This window comes from Conger conger, chromosome 6 (genome assembly GCF_963514075.1).
Source record: "Conger conger chromosome 6, fConCon1.1, whole genome shotgun sequence".
Lineage (NCBI taxonomy): Eukaryota > Metazoa > Chordata > Actinopteri > Anguilliformes > Congridae > Conger > Conger conger.
This window is the reverse complement of record NC_083765.1, coordinates 3,198,344-3,213,299: the sequence shown is the minus strand read 5'-3', so window position 1 is coordinate 3,213,299 and position 14,956 is coordinate 3,198,344. Positions and strand designations below refer to the sequence as shown.

Below are 14,956 nucleotides of genomic sequence, written 5' to 3'. Positions count from 1 at the left end.
CCCAGGAGGGCAGAAACATTCCAGTAATTACCCAAGAGAGGGGCAGAAAATGTAAGTGTTTTCACCTTGATGAAATGGAACAAAACCAGTGCTACTTAGTAAGTTTAAAAACCAGGACATTTATTGCATCACAGTTTACGTGCGTTTGGTATAGCGCCAACCATTGGGCGGTAGGGGGGCCACGTCCATCTGCAACTCAACAAGACTGGCTGGAGAATCCGGCTCCTGGAGAGCTGAATCCATTTCTGCTTTTAAGGTTCCTGGTCCCGTTACCCAGCTGTGCACACTGACCCGGCTTCACGGTGTCGCCCGCTAACAAAAGCACACCCTCAGCTGCCAGTCGTACTCCAGAGTTATGTAGCTGCACTGTCTGATCACTGTAGGGTCATTTAAGAGCAGATGTTGGGATTGAATGCAGAAATGGATTTGGCTCTCCAGGACCATGGTTATGCTTCGCAAATGAGCTTGTACATGGAAGAATCGATCATCCATGTTCCTCAAATCACAGCATGAGGGCAGAGAACGGCTGTTTATCCACCCTCCCTTTACCTGGGAGTCAGGTGTGTTCACCCTCCCTTTACCTGGGAGTCAGGTGTGTTCACCCTCCCTTTACCTGGGAGTCAGGTGTGTTCACCCTCCCTTTACCTGGGAGTCAGGTGTGTTCACCTTCCCTTTACCTGGGAGTCAGGTGTGTTCACCCTCCCTTTACCTGGGAGTCAGGTGTGTTCACCCTCCCTTTACCTGGGAGTCAGGTGTGTTCACCTTCCCTTTACCTGGGAGTCAGGTGTGTTCACCCTCCCTTCACCTGGGAGTCAGGTGTGTCCACCCTCCCTTTACCTGGGAGTCAGGTGTGTCCACCCTCCCTTTACCTGGGAGTCAGGTGTGTTCACCCTCCCTTCACCTGGGAGCCTGGTGGGAAGACAGTCTGGCCAATCAGTAGCACTAACCGTTTCCACTCTGAGCTAAGAGAGCAAAACTGATCCCAGCTGTGATTTCAGATCTGTGCTGCTTTGGAGTGTTGGAACTCCTACGATTCTCAAATCATGATAAATGGACATTTATGATCTTCAGTACAATTTTATCTGCAAAAAATGAAAATAAAGGTCGGAGCACATGCACCACGGTGGTGGTTTTTCCTTGATGGGAAAAGCGCATTCTCAGCAACGTCTTTGGGTTGTCTTCACTGAAAGAGCCACAATAACAACACAAGACCTGAAACTGGGTTTTACACAATTTTACACAATATCAGGAACATTTATAATTTGAAGGAGTACACCAACATTTTGGGGAAATATACCTTGACCACACATGTATCCCTCGGTCTTCTGCTGGTTGAGCGCAGTGATCTGCACCTTCAGAAGCTAGCCAAAAAGGATACATAAAGTTCAGCGGTTATAGTTCCAACAGTCTAACTTCCCCGAAAACAACATTAAAAAATGTTTTCTTCAAATAAGACAAGCTTCGGAGTATGTGGTCAGGTGTATTTCTTCACTTTGATGGAGGTAGGCTACTGACCCCTATCGGCTTCAAGTCAAGTGCTAAGCTAACACGGTATGCTTAACATGGAACCCGAGCCAGTGAATGCACAGAAGTGAAAATGAAATCGAACATCTCGCCTTAAGTCTGGGTAAGTCAGAAAAAAGGTTTATTTCCCAAAATGTTGGCATACTCCTTTAAAATACACACATACACACACACACACACTAAAGGACAGGCTACTCAGCTGCAGCTACTGAATTCATGTTTGGTCACAAACCTGCGAGGGGGGGAAAAGCCTGCTCCATTTACAGAGCACAGATGCGACGTAACATGGAGATGTGTGGCGTCAATCAAAGAGCCACTTATAAACTGGAGATTTAGACGAGGCTCCCCTTGCAGGGGGCCGAAGGCACTGCGCCAGGCCTGTTTTTTCACAGTAGAGATGAGTGCAGTCTTCAGGACTGTGAGGGAGCTGGGAGCCACCCGACTCCCTGTCCGCCATCGCCCCTTCCATTCTCTCACCAACACGGCTACAGGATGAGGGAACTCTGGGATAGCAATCGCTACAGACCTCCCAACAAATTAAAATTGTTCTAACTTGTTCAACAAAATGAAACGGCCCGACCCCGACCCTGCTCACTCTCTCCACCCCCCCGTCCCACCCCAGTTGCGGCCGCCATTTTAAAACTGAAACTGGTGCGATCGCTCGCAGAAACAATGTATTTACCAAAGGTCAGGCGAAAGGGTCTCTCACGATCAACAGTTCCCCAAAGTGCAAATGGGTAAAATGTATAATTAAAAATGTCTCTTTATATACATGTGATGAGTACGTACAGGTCATGAGATAAAAAGGTCTGCAGAGTGCCTTTTTGAGACCTTCAGAACGAAGCTTTCTGGGCTGTGCAGGCATTACACTCGCCGTCAATGCTACGCTGAGCCACCAGGGGGCAGTAATGGACACTCACACTCCATAATGTGCATACGACACTAACCCGAGACTCTTTCTCAATTTCTTAAATTACTCTAACCGACCGTCTTTAATGACTCCACACGTCAGGAATGTTGTGTTCTGCGTTTCAAGGCTGGCTTCAGAAGCAAAAAAGAACAAAACTCTCCCCCGCTCCCTGACGGCATGGGACTTCTGGAGTTTAGGACACAATATAAAACTGAGTTAAGGCAGGCAGAACAGCGGAATGAGGCTGAGAAAAAGTGGACGTGAGTGTCAGAGAGCTTCACGGCGTGAAAGTACGCCTTTCTCCTACGACTCAGCATCCACCAGGACAGGACAGTACTCCTCCAGTCCTGCAGAGGGCGCTGTACTCCAGGACTGCAGGTGGCGCTGTACTCCTCCAGTCCTGCAGGGGGCGCTGTCAGATGACAGGCGTGCCGAAGCACTTGCGGCACCACTGCACGCTGGGGCTCGGGGGCCGGTCGATGGGGGAGAGGACCTCGCGCTCCTCAGGGCTCAGCTCTTCAAAGGCCTCTCTGTACTCACGGTCAAAGGCCTCTGCAATAACAGAGAGAGAGACTGCACTGTAACACCAGAGTGAGAGAGAGACCGCACTGTGGCACCAGAGAGACCGCACTGTAGCACCAGAGAGAGAGAGACCGCACTGTAGCACCAGAGAGAGAGACCACACTGTAGCACCAGAGAGAGAGAGACCGCACTGTAGCACCAGAGAGAGAGACCACACTGTAGCACCAGAGAGAGAGAGACCACACTAGCACCAGAGAGAGAGACCACACTGTAGCACCAGAGAGAGAGAGACCACACTGTAGCACCAGAGAGAGAGAGACCACACTGTAGCACCAGAGAGAGAGACCGCACTGTAGCACCAGAGAGAGAGAGACCACACTGTAGCACCAGAGAGAGAGACCACACTGTAGCACCAGAGAGAGAGACCACACTGTAGCACCAGAGAGAGACCGCACTGTAGCACCAGAGAGAGAGAGACCACACTGTAGCACCAGAGAGAGAGACCACACTGTAGCACCAAAGAGAGAGACCACACTGTAGCACCAGAGAGAGAGAGACCACACTGTAGCACCAGAGAGAGAGAGACCACACTGTAGCACCAGAGAGAGAGAGACCACACTGTAGCACCAGAGAGAGACCACACTGTAGCACCAGAGTGAGAGAGACCACACTGTAGCACCAGAGAGAGAGACCACACTGTAGCACCAGAGAGAGAGAGAGATCACACTGTAGCACCAGAGAGAGACCGCACTGTAGCACCAGAGTGAGAGAGACCACACTGTAGCACCAGAGAGAGAGACCACACTGTAGCACCAGAGAGAGAGAGACCACACTGTAGCACCAGAGAGAGACCGCACTGTAGCACCAGAGTGAGAGAGACCACACTGTAGCACCAGAGTGAGAGAGACCACACTGTAGCACCAGAGAGAGACCGCACTGTAGCACCAGAGTGAGAGAGACCACACTGTAGCACCAGAGTGAGAGAGACCACACTGTAGCACCAGAGAGAGACCGCACTGTAGCACCAGAGTGAGAGAGACCACACTGTAGCACCAGAGTGAGAGACACCACACTGTAGCACCAGAGAGAGACCGCACTGTAGCACCAGAGTGAGAGAGACCACACTGTAGCACCAGAGAGAGAGAGACCGCACTGTAGCACCAGAGTGAGAGAGACCACACTGTAGCACCAGAGTGAGAGACACCACACTGTAGCACCAGAGAGAGACCGCACTGTAGCACCAGAGTGAGAGAGACCACACTGTAGCACCAGAGAGAGAGAGACCGCACTGTAGCACCAGAGTGAGAGAGACCACACTGTAGCACCAGAGAGAGACCGCACTGTAGCACCAGAGTGAGAGAGACCGCACTGTAGCACCAGAGTGAGACCACATCAGACTGTCTAAAATCTGTGCAAACAACATCAATGTGAAGATAGTGGAGAAACAGCACTGCCCCTCCAAGGGAGTGCCAGGCCCAGTTCCCTACCGCTAACCTAAACTCAGCCAGGCCCAGTTCCCTACCGCTAACCTAAACTCAGCCAGGCCCAGTTCCCTACCGCTAACCTAAACTCAGCCAGGCCCAGTTCCCTACCGCTAACCTAAACTCAGCCAGACCCAGTTCCCTACCGCTAACCTGAACTCAGCCAGGCCCAGCTCCCTACCGCTAACCTAAACTCAGCCAGGCCCAGCTCCCTACCGCTAACCTAAACTCAGCCAGACCCAGTTCCCTACCGCTAACCTAGACTCAGCCAGACCCAGTTCCCTACCGCTAACCTAGACTCAGCCAGACCCAGTTCCCTACCGCTAACCTAAACTCAGCGTGTTCCAAACGCCCAGTTAGCTCCCCATGTTCCGAACAGTTCAAATTTCACGACAAAGAAATACAAAATTACTTCCAGATCAGCTTTGGTCTGTGTGTGTGTGTGTGTGTGTGTGTGTGTGTAAAGTCTAATTCCTCCCGTTGTCATAAAGCTTGGTACGAGTCACTTACGCTGTCCGTTTCAGCGAGCATTGACATGGTAATGGCGATCCACTGTGATATTGTAGTGGAGAAGCTGTTGCTAACCAGAGACTGCGATCTGGCTCATACGGCTCAGCCAAAAGTGTTCACACACGCACACATCGTTTTTTATAGACAATATCAGTTTTTCATTAATGTTAAGATGAACCAGATAAAGATTTAATAGAGATTTGTCTGCATAACAGAGCAGCAAAACTGTAGTAGGTGCTGTTGGGAACATCGTGAATAGGTGTTCGGAACGTCGTAAGCTAACACGATCTTCCGAACACAGCGAAGTTGTGTTCTTATCTGATAGCCAATAAGCAACCATAATCATAAACCATTGAACAGACGTTAAATTCTGGTGGAACCCATGTTCGTCTGTGCTACACCACACTGCTCTGAGGCAAACCGTGCGCAGTTAGGCTACTCACCGATGTCGATGTACTCCCTCCCCAGAGCTACCAGGGACAGGAAGAGGATCTCTCTGTAGATACTCCTGCACAACACAAAAATGGCAGTTACTCTCAAACATCAGCGGAGCCCAGGAATGCACATTTTAATGCAGAACTATTTCTTATACCGCCTGGACTCAACTGTGTCCTCACAAGCAGAAGTTGATTGTCGAAGCACAGCAGTATTCTGGGGCAAAGCGCCATTTGTTTTCGCTCAGTGTTTTAGCCAGCTGTCTGGCTTGCGTATCGAAACAGGAAAGGGTACGCGTTGGCCAGCTGTGAGCTTTACTTAGCAAAAATGTGCCGAGACAATATAGGAACTCCTTTAGCCCACAATGTCAGACTATGAAGAAGACACTGACACTTTACCCCAGAACACTGCTGTGCTTTCGCGGATCAACTTCTGCTTGCGAGGACACAGTTGAGTCCAGGCGATATCAAAAAATAGTTCTGCATTAATGCGTAAATGATTGGGCTCTGCGTATGTGTGCGAGTAACTGAGGCGTTATATTTGGGCGTGGCTATGGCTGAGTGAAAAGCAGGGGGCAGGAGGGACCGGGTCGGGTACAGGGTCGGGGGTCCGGTACCTCTGGCGTTTGGCGCCGGGGTTCTTTTGGACCTCCTGTATGAGCAGGCTAATGGGTTCCTGAACGCGGCTCTTCTGGATGTTTCCCACGACGCCGTTCAGCAGGTCTCTGGTCTCCCGGTGATCTGTGGGAGCTAGCAGCCCTTTCTTCTGCACTGGAACGCACACGTTACATTACATTACATTACGTTACGTTACGTTACATTACAGTTATCTAGCTGATGCATTTATCCAAAGCCACGTACAGTTGATTAGACTAAGCAGGGGACAATCCACCCTGGAGCAAAGCGGGGGTTAAGGGCCTTGCTCAAGGGCCCAACGGCTGTGCGGATCTTATCATCGCTACGCCAGGGCTTGAACCCACCATCCTTGTGGGTCCCAGTCATGTACGTTTAGCCTTTAGGCTGCACACAAATGTAATGGGGCGGCCTGTAGCGTAGTGGTTAAGGTAAATGTCTGGGACAGGCAAGGTCGGGGGTTCTAATCCCGGTGTTAGCCACAATAAGATCCGCACAGCCGTTGAGCCCTTGAGCAAGGCCCTTAACCCTGCATTGCTCCAGGGGAGGATTGTCTCCTGCTTGGTCTAATCAACTGTACGTCGCTCTGGATAAGAGCGTCTGACAAATGCCAATAATGTAATGTAATGTAATGTAATGTCATGTCATGTAATGTAATGTAATGTAATGTAATGTAATGTAATGTGATGTAAATGTAAGGTTAAGTGAGAAGGCAGAAGGGCTGTCATGTCTGCCTGCACCAGCACTCACAGAACGTCCTCCACAGCAGGTAGAGGGGCTGCCCCGCCTCCTGGTGCAGGTTGATGTTGTCCCACAGGAGCTGCACGTACACCTGCTTACTGTCCTGGGACAGCTGCGTCAGAGGCAGCTGCAGGGGAGCAGGTACACATCACATCACACCTGGCAGCCAATCACAATCCACCCGGGTCACAGCCCCAAACTGCTAATCCCTCCTGGATCAAATACTGGAGGGATCAGCATTGTGCCCTTTTAAAATGCTCCTGTAGCTACCTGAGACATTTTCAGCGATATTTCCGGGAAACCACAACGTAGATTCACACTGAAGAAGTGGCCCCCAAAACCACAATATCCAGTCACATTAGGTGTTTCTTTTTTTAAGTTCCTGTCATCTACAGGGATACTTTACTTGTGTCTAAAGGGCTTAAGTACTTTTAGTAATTAATTTCACCCAGGTCTGCTGCACATAGAGCAGAATAAGTGTGTTACAATGCACTAAATCAGTCCACTAAACATAAAACAACCCGACATCATCACATTAATCCAAGAAGTGAAATATCGGACTTTCCAAACACTGAACTGCAGTACCCCTCCGGCCCCCAGGGGGCGGTGGACACGTGCTGCTGACCTGCACGCCGCCGTTGCAGTGCTCTGAGGTGAGGATCAGGCCCGGCAGGTCGCTGGGAAGGTCGAGCCGGCGGAAGTACCACAGGAGGTTCCAGAAGAGGATGGGGTGCTGGCTGAGGAAGGTGTGGGTGCAGACCACCTGGCCGCCCTCGTTCTCCAGCAGCGACTCCAGCTCCTTGCGCAGAACCAGGGGACTCAGGTACGGCACCGACACCGGCTGGGGGTTGGGCCTCCTCTGCCCCGCGGCATCCTGGGTAAACACGGCAGGACCTCAAGACCTGTGGTAGAACCTGTGCACTTGTAAGTCGCCGCTTTGGATTAAAAGCGTCTGCCAAATGACAAAAACGTAAACGTAAGACCTCAGGAACATCCCCCGTCTCGCTGATCCTAGACGAGTACTGATCGGCCCAAGTGAAGTTTCCACCATCGTGTACCCTCTGTACTCTCGTGTGCACTCTATACAGATGGGATGTGCGTTCGAGATCGCTGAGTGTTTGCGCTGAACTACATTTCCAGCAAACAGTTACTGTTGGCCGATTAAAATGAACATTCCATTTAGTTTTCAACCAACGGCTTTTTAATACAAATGAATGCAACTCAGGTCTAATAATGCTAGCTGTTTACCTGATTTTAAAAGGCAAGAACAAATATTATATTGATTAAAGTGTAATATAATGGTCAAATGATTGTCAACTTTTTGTTCTCTCAGCGTCTTCCCCATTGGCAACCATGACATGCCTCAAACTGTTGGCAAACAGAAAAATGTTTCAACATGTTTGCTAATGTTTCAAAAGTTAGCTAAAATTTGTGGCCAACAGAAAAAAGTTTGTATATGCGTGTGAAAGTTAGCTAACATTCACGGGCAACAGAAAAAAGTTTGAATAAGTTGGCAGACATCAGCTAACTGTCCTGGTTGACAGGTGAAAGTTTGAATGCATTGAGTTGTTAGCACCCTGCTGTGATATCAGGGCGGCGTGTGTTTGCTGTTGAACTTTAGCACCCTGCTGTGACATCAGGGCGGCGTGTGTTTGCTGTTGAACTTTAGCACCCTGCCGTGACATCAGGGCGGCGTGTGTTTGCTGTTGAACTTTAGCACCCTGCCGTGATATCAGGGCGGCGTGTGTTTGCTGTGCTCACCGGCGCCCCCTGCAGGCTGCAGGGCAGGCTGGTGGTGGACACCCCGCGGGAGGGCCCCTGGGCGGAGGGGCCCTGGGGGGAGGGCCCCTGGGGGGAGCCCCGCCGCTGCAGAGAGTCACTCATGCTGTTGCTGCGGGTCAGGGGGGCGCCCCAATTCAGCAGCTGGGGGTCCCGACTGGGCCTGAGGGAGGGAGGGAGGGGGGGGCCCAAAACACAGTCACCACCCTGATCCGCCATTAGGCTGCTTCATAACACAACTCATAACACAACAAGTCGATGAGGGCTGGTTCCCAAACAGGCAACTGATATGCAAAAATACGGAAAAACCTTGAGTTCTAAAGAAATACACGTGTTTGGCTTTAACCACATAAGGGGAATAACCAGCCATTGGGGCAACAAATAAATACAATTTTAATAAATGTATTTCTTTAGAACTCAAGGTTTTTTCATCATTTATCCAAAACGTATGTATTACTAGTGCCGGCCAAACTGATCCTAGATCACCAATAAGGCCATAAGCTGACCCCGATTTACAGTGGTCTTAATCAGGGTTTGAGTAAGTCCCCAATTGATTTCCATTCTTTATGTAGCAAAATGACCCACAGCCCATAGCACAGCCATTCACAATGAATGGAACATTTTGCTAACTGTTGCTACCATGCGTTTCTACACGCCTTACGGCTCATGCTAGCACGTGACGTATCTCCAATCAAAGTGTTGTCCAAACTGATTCTAGATCACTTCCTGGAAAGTCAGAAATAAGGCCGTGAGCTCACCCCTTCTGCAGGGCGCCCGGGCCCCCAGGGGCCCCTGTCGGGCCCTCCGACGGGGGCTCCTCAAAATTGATGAGGTCAGCAACCACCGCAGAGGCCTCGTCCTTCTGGTCAGCTGACTCTGATGGCAGGGGAGCGCTGTTGCTATGGATACTGTCACCTGACCTGCTGGGCTGAAGCAGGACGCTGAGGGGAGAGGAGACGCCATCTTGTTTACCCTTCTGCCTCCAACACCTTTAAGGGCAGAACTTAGTGCGAGCAGAAATCAATGTGTTGTGGGAGCGTTGTGTGGGCGTTGTTTGAATCTTGTCAGAGCGCTGTGTGAATGTTGTGTCAGCGTTGAGTGAATGTTGTCAGAGCATTGTGTGAGCATCGCTCTACTGTTGTGTGAGAGATGCTCTACTGTTATGGGAGTGTTGTGTGAATGTTGTCAGAGCGTTATGTGAGCGTTGTCAGAGTGTTGTATGTGTTGTCAGAGCGTTATGTGAGCGTTGTCAGAGCATTGTGAGAGCGTTGTGTGAACGTTGTCAGAGTGTTGTGTGAATGTTGTGGGAGTGTTGTGTGAGTGTTGTTTGAATCTTGTCATAGCGCTGTGTGGGCATTGTGAGAGCGTTGTGTGAACGTTGTCAGAGTGTTGTGTGAATGTTGTGGGAGTGTTGTGTGAGTGTTGTTTGAATCTTGTCATAGCGCTGTGTGGGCATTGTGAGAGCGTTGTGTGAATGTTGTCAGAGTGTTGTGTGAGTGTTGTGGGAGTGTTGTGTGAGTGTTGTGGGAGCCTTGTTAGAGCGTTGTGGGAGCATTGTGTGAGCATTGTGTGAGCGTTGTCAGAGCGTTGTGTGAGCGTTGTGGCAGCATTGTCAGAGCGTTGTGGGAGCATTGTGTGAGCATTGTGAGAGGGTTGTGTGAATGTTGTCAGAGTGTTGTGTGAGTGTTGTGGGAGCGTTATGTGAGCGTTGTCAGAGCATTGTGAGAGGGTTGTGTGAATGTTGTCAGAGTGTTGTGTGAGTGTTGTGGGAGCGTTGTGTGAGCGTTGTGGCAGCGTTGTGGCAGCGTTGTGTGAGCGTTGTCAGAGTGTTGTGGCAGCGTTGTGGCAGCGTTGTGTGAGTGTTGTCAGAGCGTTATGTGAGCGTTGTCAGAGCATTGTGTGAGCGTTGTGGCAGCGTTGGCGGGCGGCGCTGGAGGAGGCTGACCCAGGCTGGCCCCTCAGGTCCCTGAACTCGGCGTGCAGCAGGGGCAGGAAGGTGTTCTTGCAGAAGGGGCAGGAGGTGTTCAGGTTGGAGTCGTCGGGCGTCCAGCCCGCCATGATCTCCTCGTCGTACACCAGAGCCTCGCAGGAGCGGCACTGGGAGCAGCTGGACATCAGCACCTACGGGAAGCCGGAGGGCTCAAGCCCCAGTGCAGCCACCGCGAGATCCGCACAGCCGCTGGGCCCTCGAGCGAGGCCACGTCGCTCCAGGGGGGATTGTCCCCTGCTCAGTCAAATCAACTGTGAGCTGCTTTGAATAAAATCATCGGCTAAATTGCTGTCGTGTAACGAAGCCTTTAGGTCTTAGAGAGCCGCAGGCAGGGTGTGGCTGGTTTTGTTTTCACCTTAAAATCAGCGAGCAATTCAGACCCGGCCAAGAAACAATTTGAGGCGAGTCAGACTGTGTAATCAACTGCTTGCACTGATCAAACCAAGTGCTGAGTAACAACAAAAGCCAGCACAGCCCGCGGGTCTCCCCAGGACCTGGGTTCTCAGAGCCCTGCTTTAGCTGTGATTCAGTGACTCAGTAAAGGGGCTTTAGCTGTGATTCAGTGACTCAGTAAAGGGGCTTTAGCTGTGATTCAGTGACTCAGTAAAGGGTGTTATGTGCACTCCCAGCAGCAGGGGGTGCTGTGCTCACCTCCAGGGCGAAGTTGTGGTTGAGGCTGGAGGAGCTGGCGTGGAGAGAGGAGCTCTGCTCCCACCTCTCAGACTCCGCCCCCCTCCCTGAGTGACCCGGATTCACACCTGCAAACACAGTCAGTGTCAAAACAGTATATGTCTGACTATGTGTATGTGTGTGTGTGTATGTATAGTGTGTGTGTACTGTGTGTGTCTATAGTGTGTGTATGTGTAGTGTCTGAGTGTAGTGTGTGTATAGCGTGTATGTGTGTGAACCGTGCGTGTGTGTGTATAGTGTATATTGTTTATATTGTGTGTATAGTGTATAGCGTGTGTGTATAGTGTACAGTTTGTATAGTTTGTATAGTGTGTATAGCGTATATTGTGTGTATAGCGTATATTGTGTGTATACTGTATAGTGGATAGGGTGTATAGTGTGTATAGCATATATATTGTGTGTATAGTGTATAGTTTGTATAGTGTGTATAGCGTATATTGTGTGTATAGTGTAAAGTGTGTATAATGTATATTGTATGTATACTGTATAGGGTGTATAGTGTGTATAGCATATATATTGTGTCTATAGTGTATAGTGTGTATAGTGTATAGTGTGTATAGTGTATAGTTTGTAGTGTGTATAGCGTATATTGTGTGTGTAGTGTGTATAGCGTATATTGTGTGTATAGTGTGTGTATAGTGTGTATAGTGTATATTGTGTGTATACTGGATAGGGTGTATAGTGTGTATAGCATATATATTGTGTGTATAGTGTATAGTGTGTATAACATATATTATGTGTATAGCATATATATTGTGTGTATAGTGTATAGTGTGTATAGCATATATTGTGTGTATAATGTATAGTGTGTATAGTGTATACCGTGTGTGTATAGTGTGTATAACGTATATTGTGTGTATAGTGTATAGTGTGTGTATACTGTATAGGGTGTATAGTGTGTATAGCATATATATTGTGTGTATAGTGTATAGTGTGTATAGTGTGTGTATAGCGTATATAGTGTGCATAGTGTGTATAGTGTGTGTATACTGTATAGGGTGTATAGTGTGTATAGTGTAAAGTGTGTATAACGTATATTAAGTGCATAGCATATATATTGTGTGTATAGTGTATAGTGTGTATAGTGTATATTGTGTGTGTATAGTGTGTATAACGTATATTGTGTGCATAGGGTGTATAGTGTGTAGAGTGTGTATAGTGTATAGTGTGTATAGCGTATATAGTGTGTATAGTGTGTATAGCGTATATAGTGTGTATAGTGTATAGTGTGTAAAGCGTATATTGTGTGTATAGGGTGTATAGTGTATAGCGTATATAGTGTGTATAGCGTATAGTGTGTATAGTGTGTATAGTGTGTATAGTGTATATTGTGTGTATAGGGTGTATAGTGTGTATAGTGTGTATAGTGTATAGTGTGTATAGCGTATATTGTGTGTATAGGGTGTATAGTGTATATAGTGTGTATAGTGTATAGTGTGTGTATAGCGTATATAGTGTGTATAGTGTGTATAGTGTATAGTGTGTACAGTGTATAGTGTATATAGCGTATATTGTGTGTATATGGTGTATAGTGTATAGCGTATATAGTGTGTATAGTGTATAGTGTGTACAGTGTGTATAGTGTATAGTGCGTATAGTGTGTATAGCGTATATTGTGTGTATAGGGTGTATAGTGTATAGCGTATATAGTGTGTATAGGGTGTATAGTGTATAGCGTATATAGTGTGTATAGTGTGTATAGCGTATATTGTGTGTATAGGGTGTATAGTGTATAGCGTATATAGTGTGTATAGTGTATAGTGTGTATAGTGTACAGTGTGTATAGTGTATAGTGTGTATAGTGTATCTGTACTCACTGCTGTTGCTGCTCTCCAGGCTGGTGCAGCTGTGGTTGAGGCGGTTGGAGCCCAAACCGGGAGGCAGGGCCCTGGGGCCTTCTGTCTCCTCTGAGTGGGGCAGCCCCCTACCCTCACCATCCTCCTGAGAGAGAGAGAGACACCAGGACTTTACCTACAACACCTACTCCCAAACCCATCACCTACAACACCCTACTCCCAAACCCATCACCTACAACACCTACTCCCAAACCCATCACCTACAACACCCCACTCCCAAACCCATCACCTACAACACCCCACTCCCAAACCCATCACCTACAACACCCCACTCCCAAACCCATCACCTACAACACCCTACTCCCAAACCCATCACCTACAACACCTACTCCCAAACCCATCACCTACAACACCCCACTCCCAAACCCATCACCTACAACACCCCACTCCCAAACCCATCACCTACAACACCCTACTCCCAAACCCATCACCTACAACACCCCACTCCCAAACCCATCACCTACAACACCCCACTCCCAAACCCATCACCTACAACACCCCACTCCCAAACCCATCACCTACAACACCCCACTCCCAAACCCATCACCTACAACACCCCACTCCCAAACCCATCACCTACAACACCCTACTCCCAAACCCATCACCTACAACACCCCACTCCCAAACCCATCACCTACAACACCCTACTCCCAAACCCATCACCTACAACACCCCACTCCCAAACCCATCACCTACAACACCCCACTCCCAAACCCATCACCTACAACACCCCACTCCCAAACCCATCACCTACAACACCCCACTCCCAAACCCATCACCTACAACACCCTACTCCCAAACCCATCACCTACAACACCCCACTCCCAAACCCATCACCTACAACACCCCACTCCCAAACCCATCACCTACAACACCCCACTCCCAAACCCATCACCTACAACACCCCACTCCCAAACCCATCACCTACAACACCCCACTCCCAAACCCATCACCTACAACACCCTACTCCCAAACCCATCACCTACAACACCCCACTCCCAAACCCATCACCTACAACACCCTACTCCCAAACCCATCACCTACAACACCCCACTCCCAAACCCATCACCTACAACACCCCACTCCCAAACCCATCACCTACAACACCCCACTCCCAAACCCATCACCTACAACACCCCACTCCCAAACCCATCACCTACAACACCCCACTCCCAAACCCATCACCTACAACACCCCACTCCCAAACCCATCACCTACAACACCTCACTCCCAAACCCATCACCTACAACACCCTACTCCCAAACCCATCACCTACAACACCTCACTCCAGAACCCAGGACATCACAAAGCCCCAACAACCAGCCCCAGTTTTTGATCTGGAAGAGTCAAAAATCGTAACTTCTGAGGCCTATTGGCTTGGTTGGTGATTTTGCACCCTTTTCCCCCCGAGCGACTCACCTCCTCCTCCTCGTCGTCGGAGTAGGCGTAGGCCGAGGCCACGGCGCCCCACATCTTGCTGGCGACGTTGGCGGCCTGCTTCATGCCGGATTTCAGGGCGTCCATCTTGGGCCCGGTCAGCAGCTGGTCCATTTTGGGCTTGGCCAGGAGCTGCTCCACGCGCAGGCCGGAGAGTGACCCGATGAGGGAGCCCAGGTTCCCCAGGGACTCCCGGGGGGAGGAGCGCACCAGCGCGGTGAGCGAGTAGGACCGCCGGTTCTTGGCGGGGCTGCGGCCCGGCGGCGGCGGGGCCTGGAAGGTGCTGGAGCGGGCCACGCCCGGGCTGCGATTGGCCGCCTCGTCGCTAGGCGACCTGGGGCTGGTGGGGAGGCTGGATCGTCTCTCGGCGAGCTTCGCCTCGTCCTCGCCCCTCGCCGGCGCCCCCTGCTGGTGCAGCTCCACGCTGAAGGACTTGGGCCCCAGGGGGC

General features: G+C 49.9%; 1 protein-coding gene across 1 annotated transcript in view; it reads right to left on the bottom strand.

Annotated features, from left to right (window-relative positions):
- Positions 1-99: 99 nt before the first annotated feature.
- Positions 100-14,956, bottom strand: part of LOC133130269 (DENN domain-containing protein 4C-like) — a 41,781-nt gene continuing 26,924 nt past the window's right edge. The window contains exons 21-31 of the mRNA XM_061244720.1: positions 14,490-14,956; positions 13,032-13,155; positions 11,176-11,282; positions 10,480-10,655; positions 9,293-9,475; positions 8,517-8,697; positions 7,381-7,629; positions 6,765-6,882; positions 5,999-6,152; positions 5,391-5,455; positions 100-2,986 (exon numbers count right to left, since the gene is read on the bottom strand). The exon at positions 14,490-14,956 is cut by the window's right edge and continues 393 nt beyond it. Coding sequence (XP_061100704.1) covers positions 2,850-2,986; positions 5,391-5,455; positions 5,999-6,152; positions 6,765-6,882; positions 7,381-7,629; positions 8,517-8,697; positions 9,293-9,475; positions 10,480-10,655; positions 11,176-11,282; positions 13,032-13,155; positions 14,490-14,956 — 1,961 coding nt within the window. The 3' untranslated portion in view covers positions 100-2,849. The remainder of the gene's footprint in view (positions 2,987-5,390; positions 5,456-5,998; positions 6,153-6,764; positions 6,883-7,380; positions 7,630-8,516; positions 8,698-9,292; positions 9,476-10,479; positions 10,656-11,175; positions 11,283-13,031; positions 13,156-14,489) is intronic.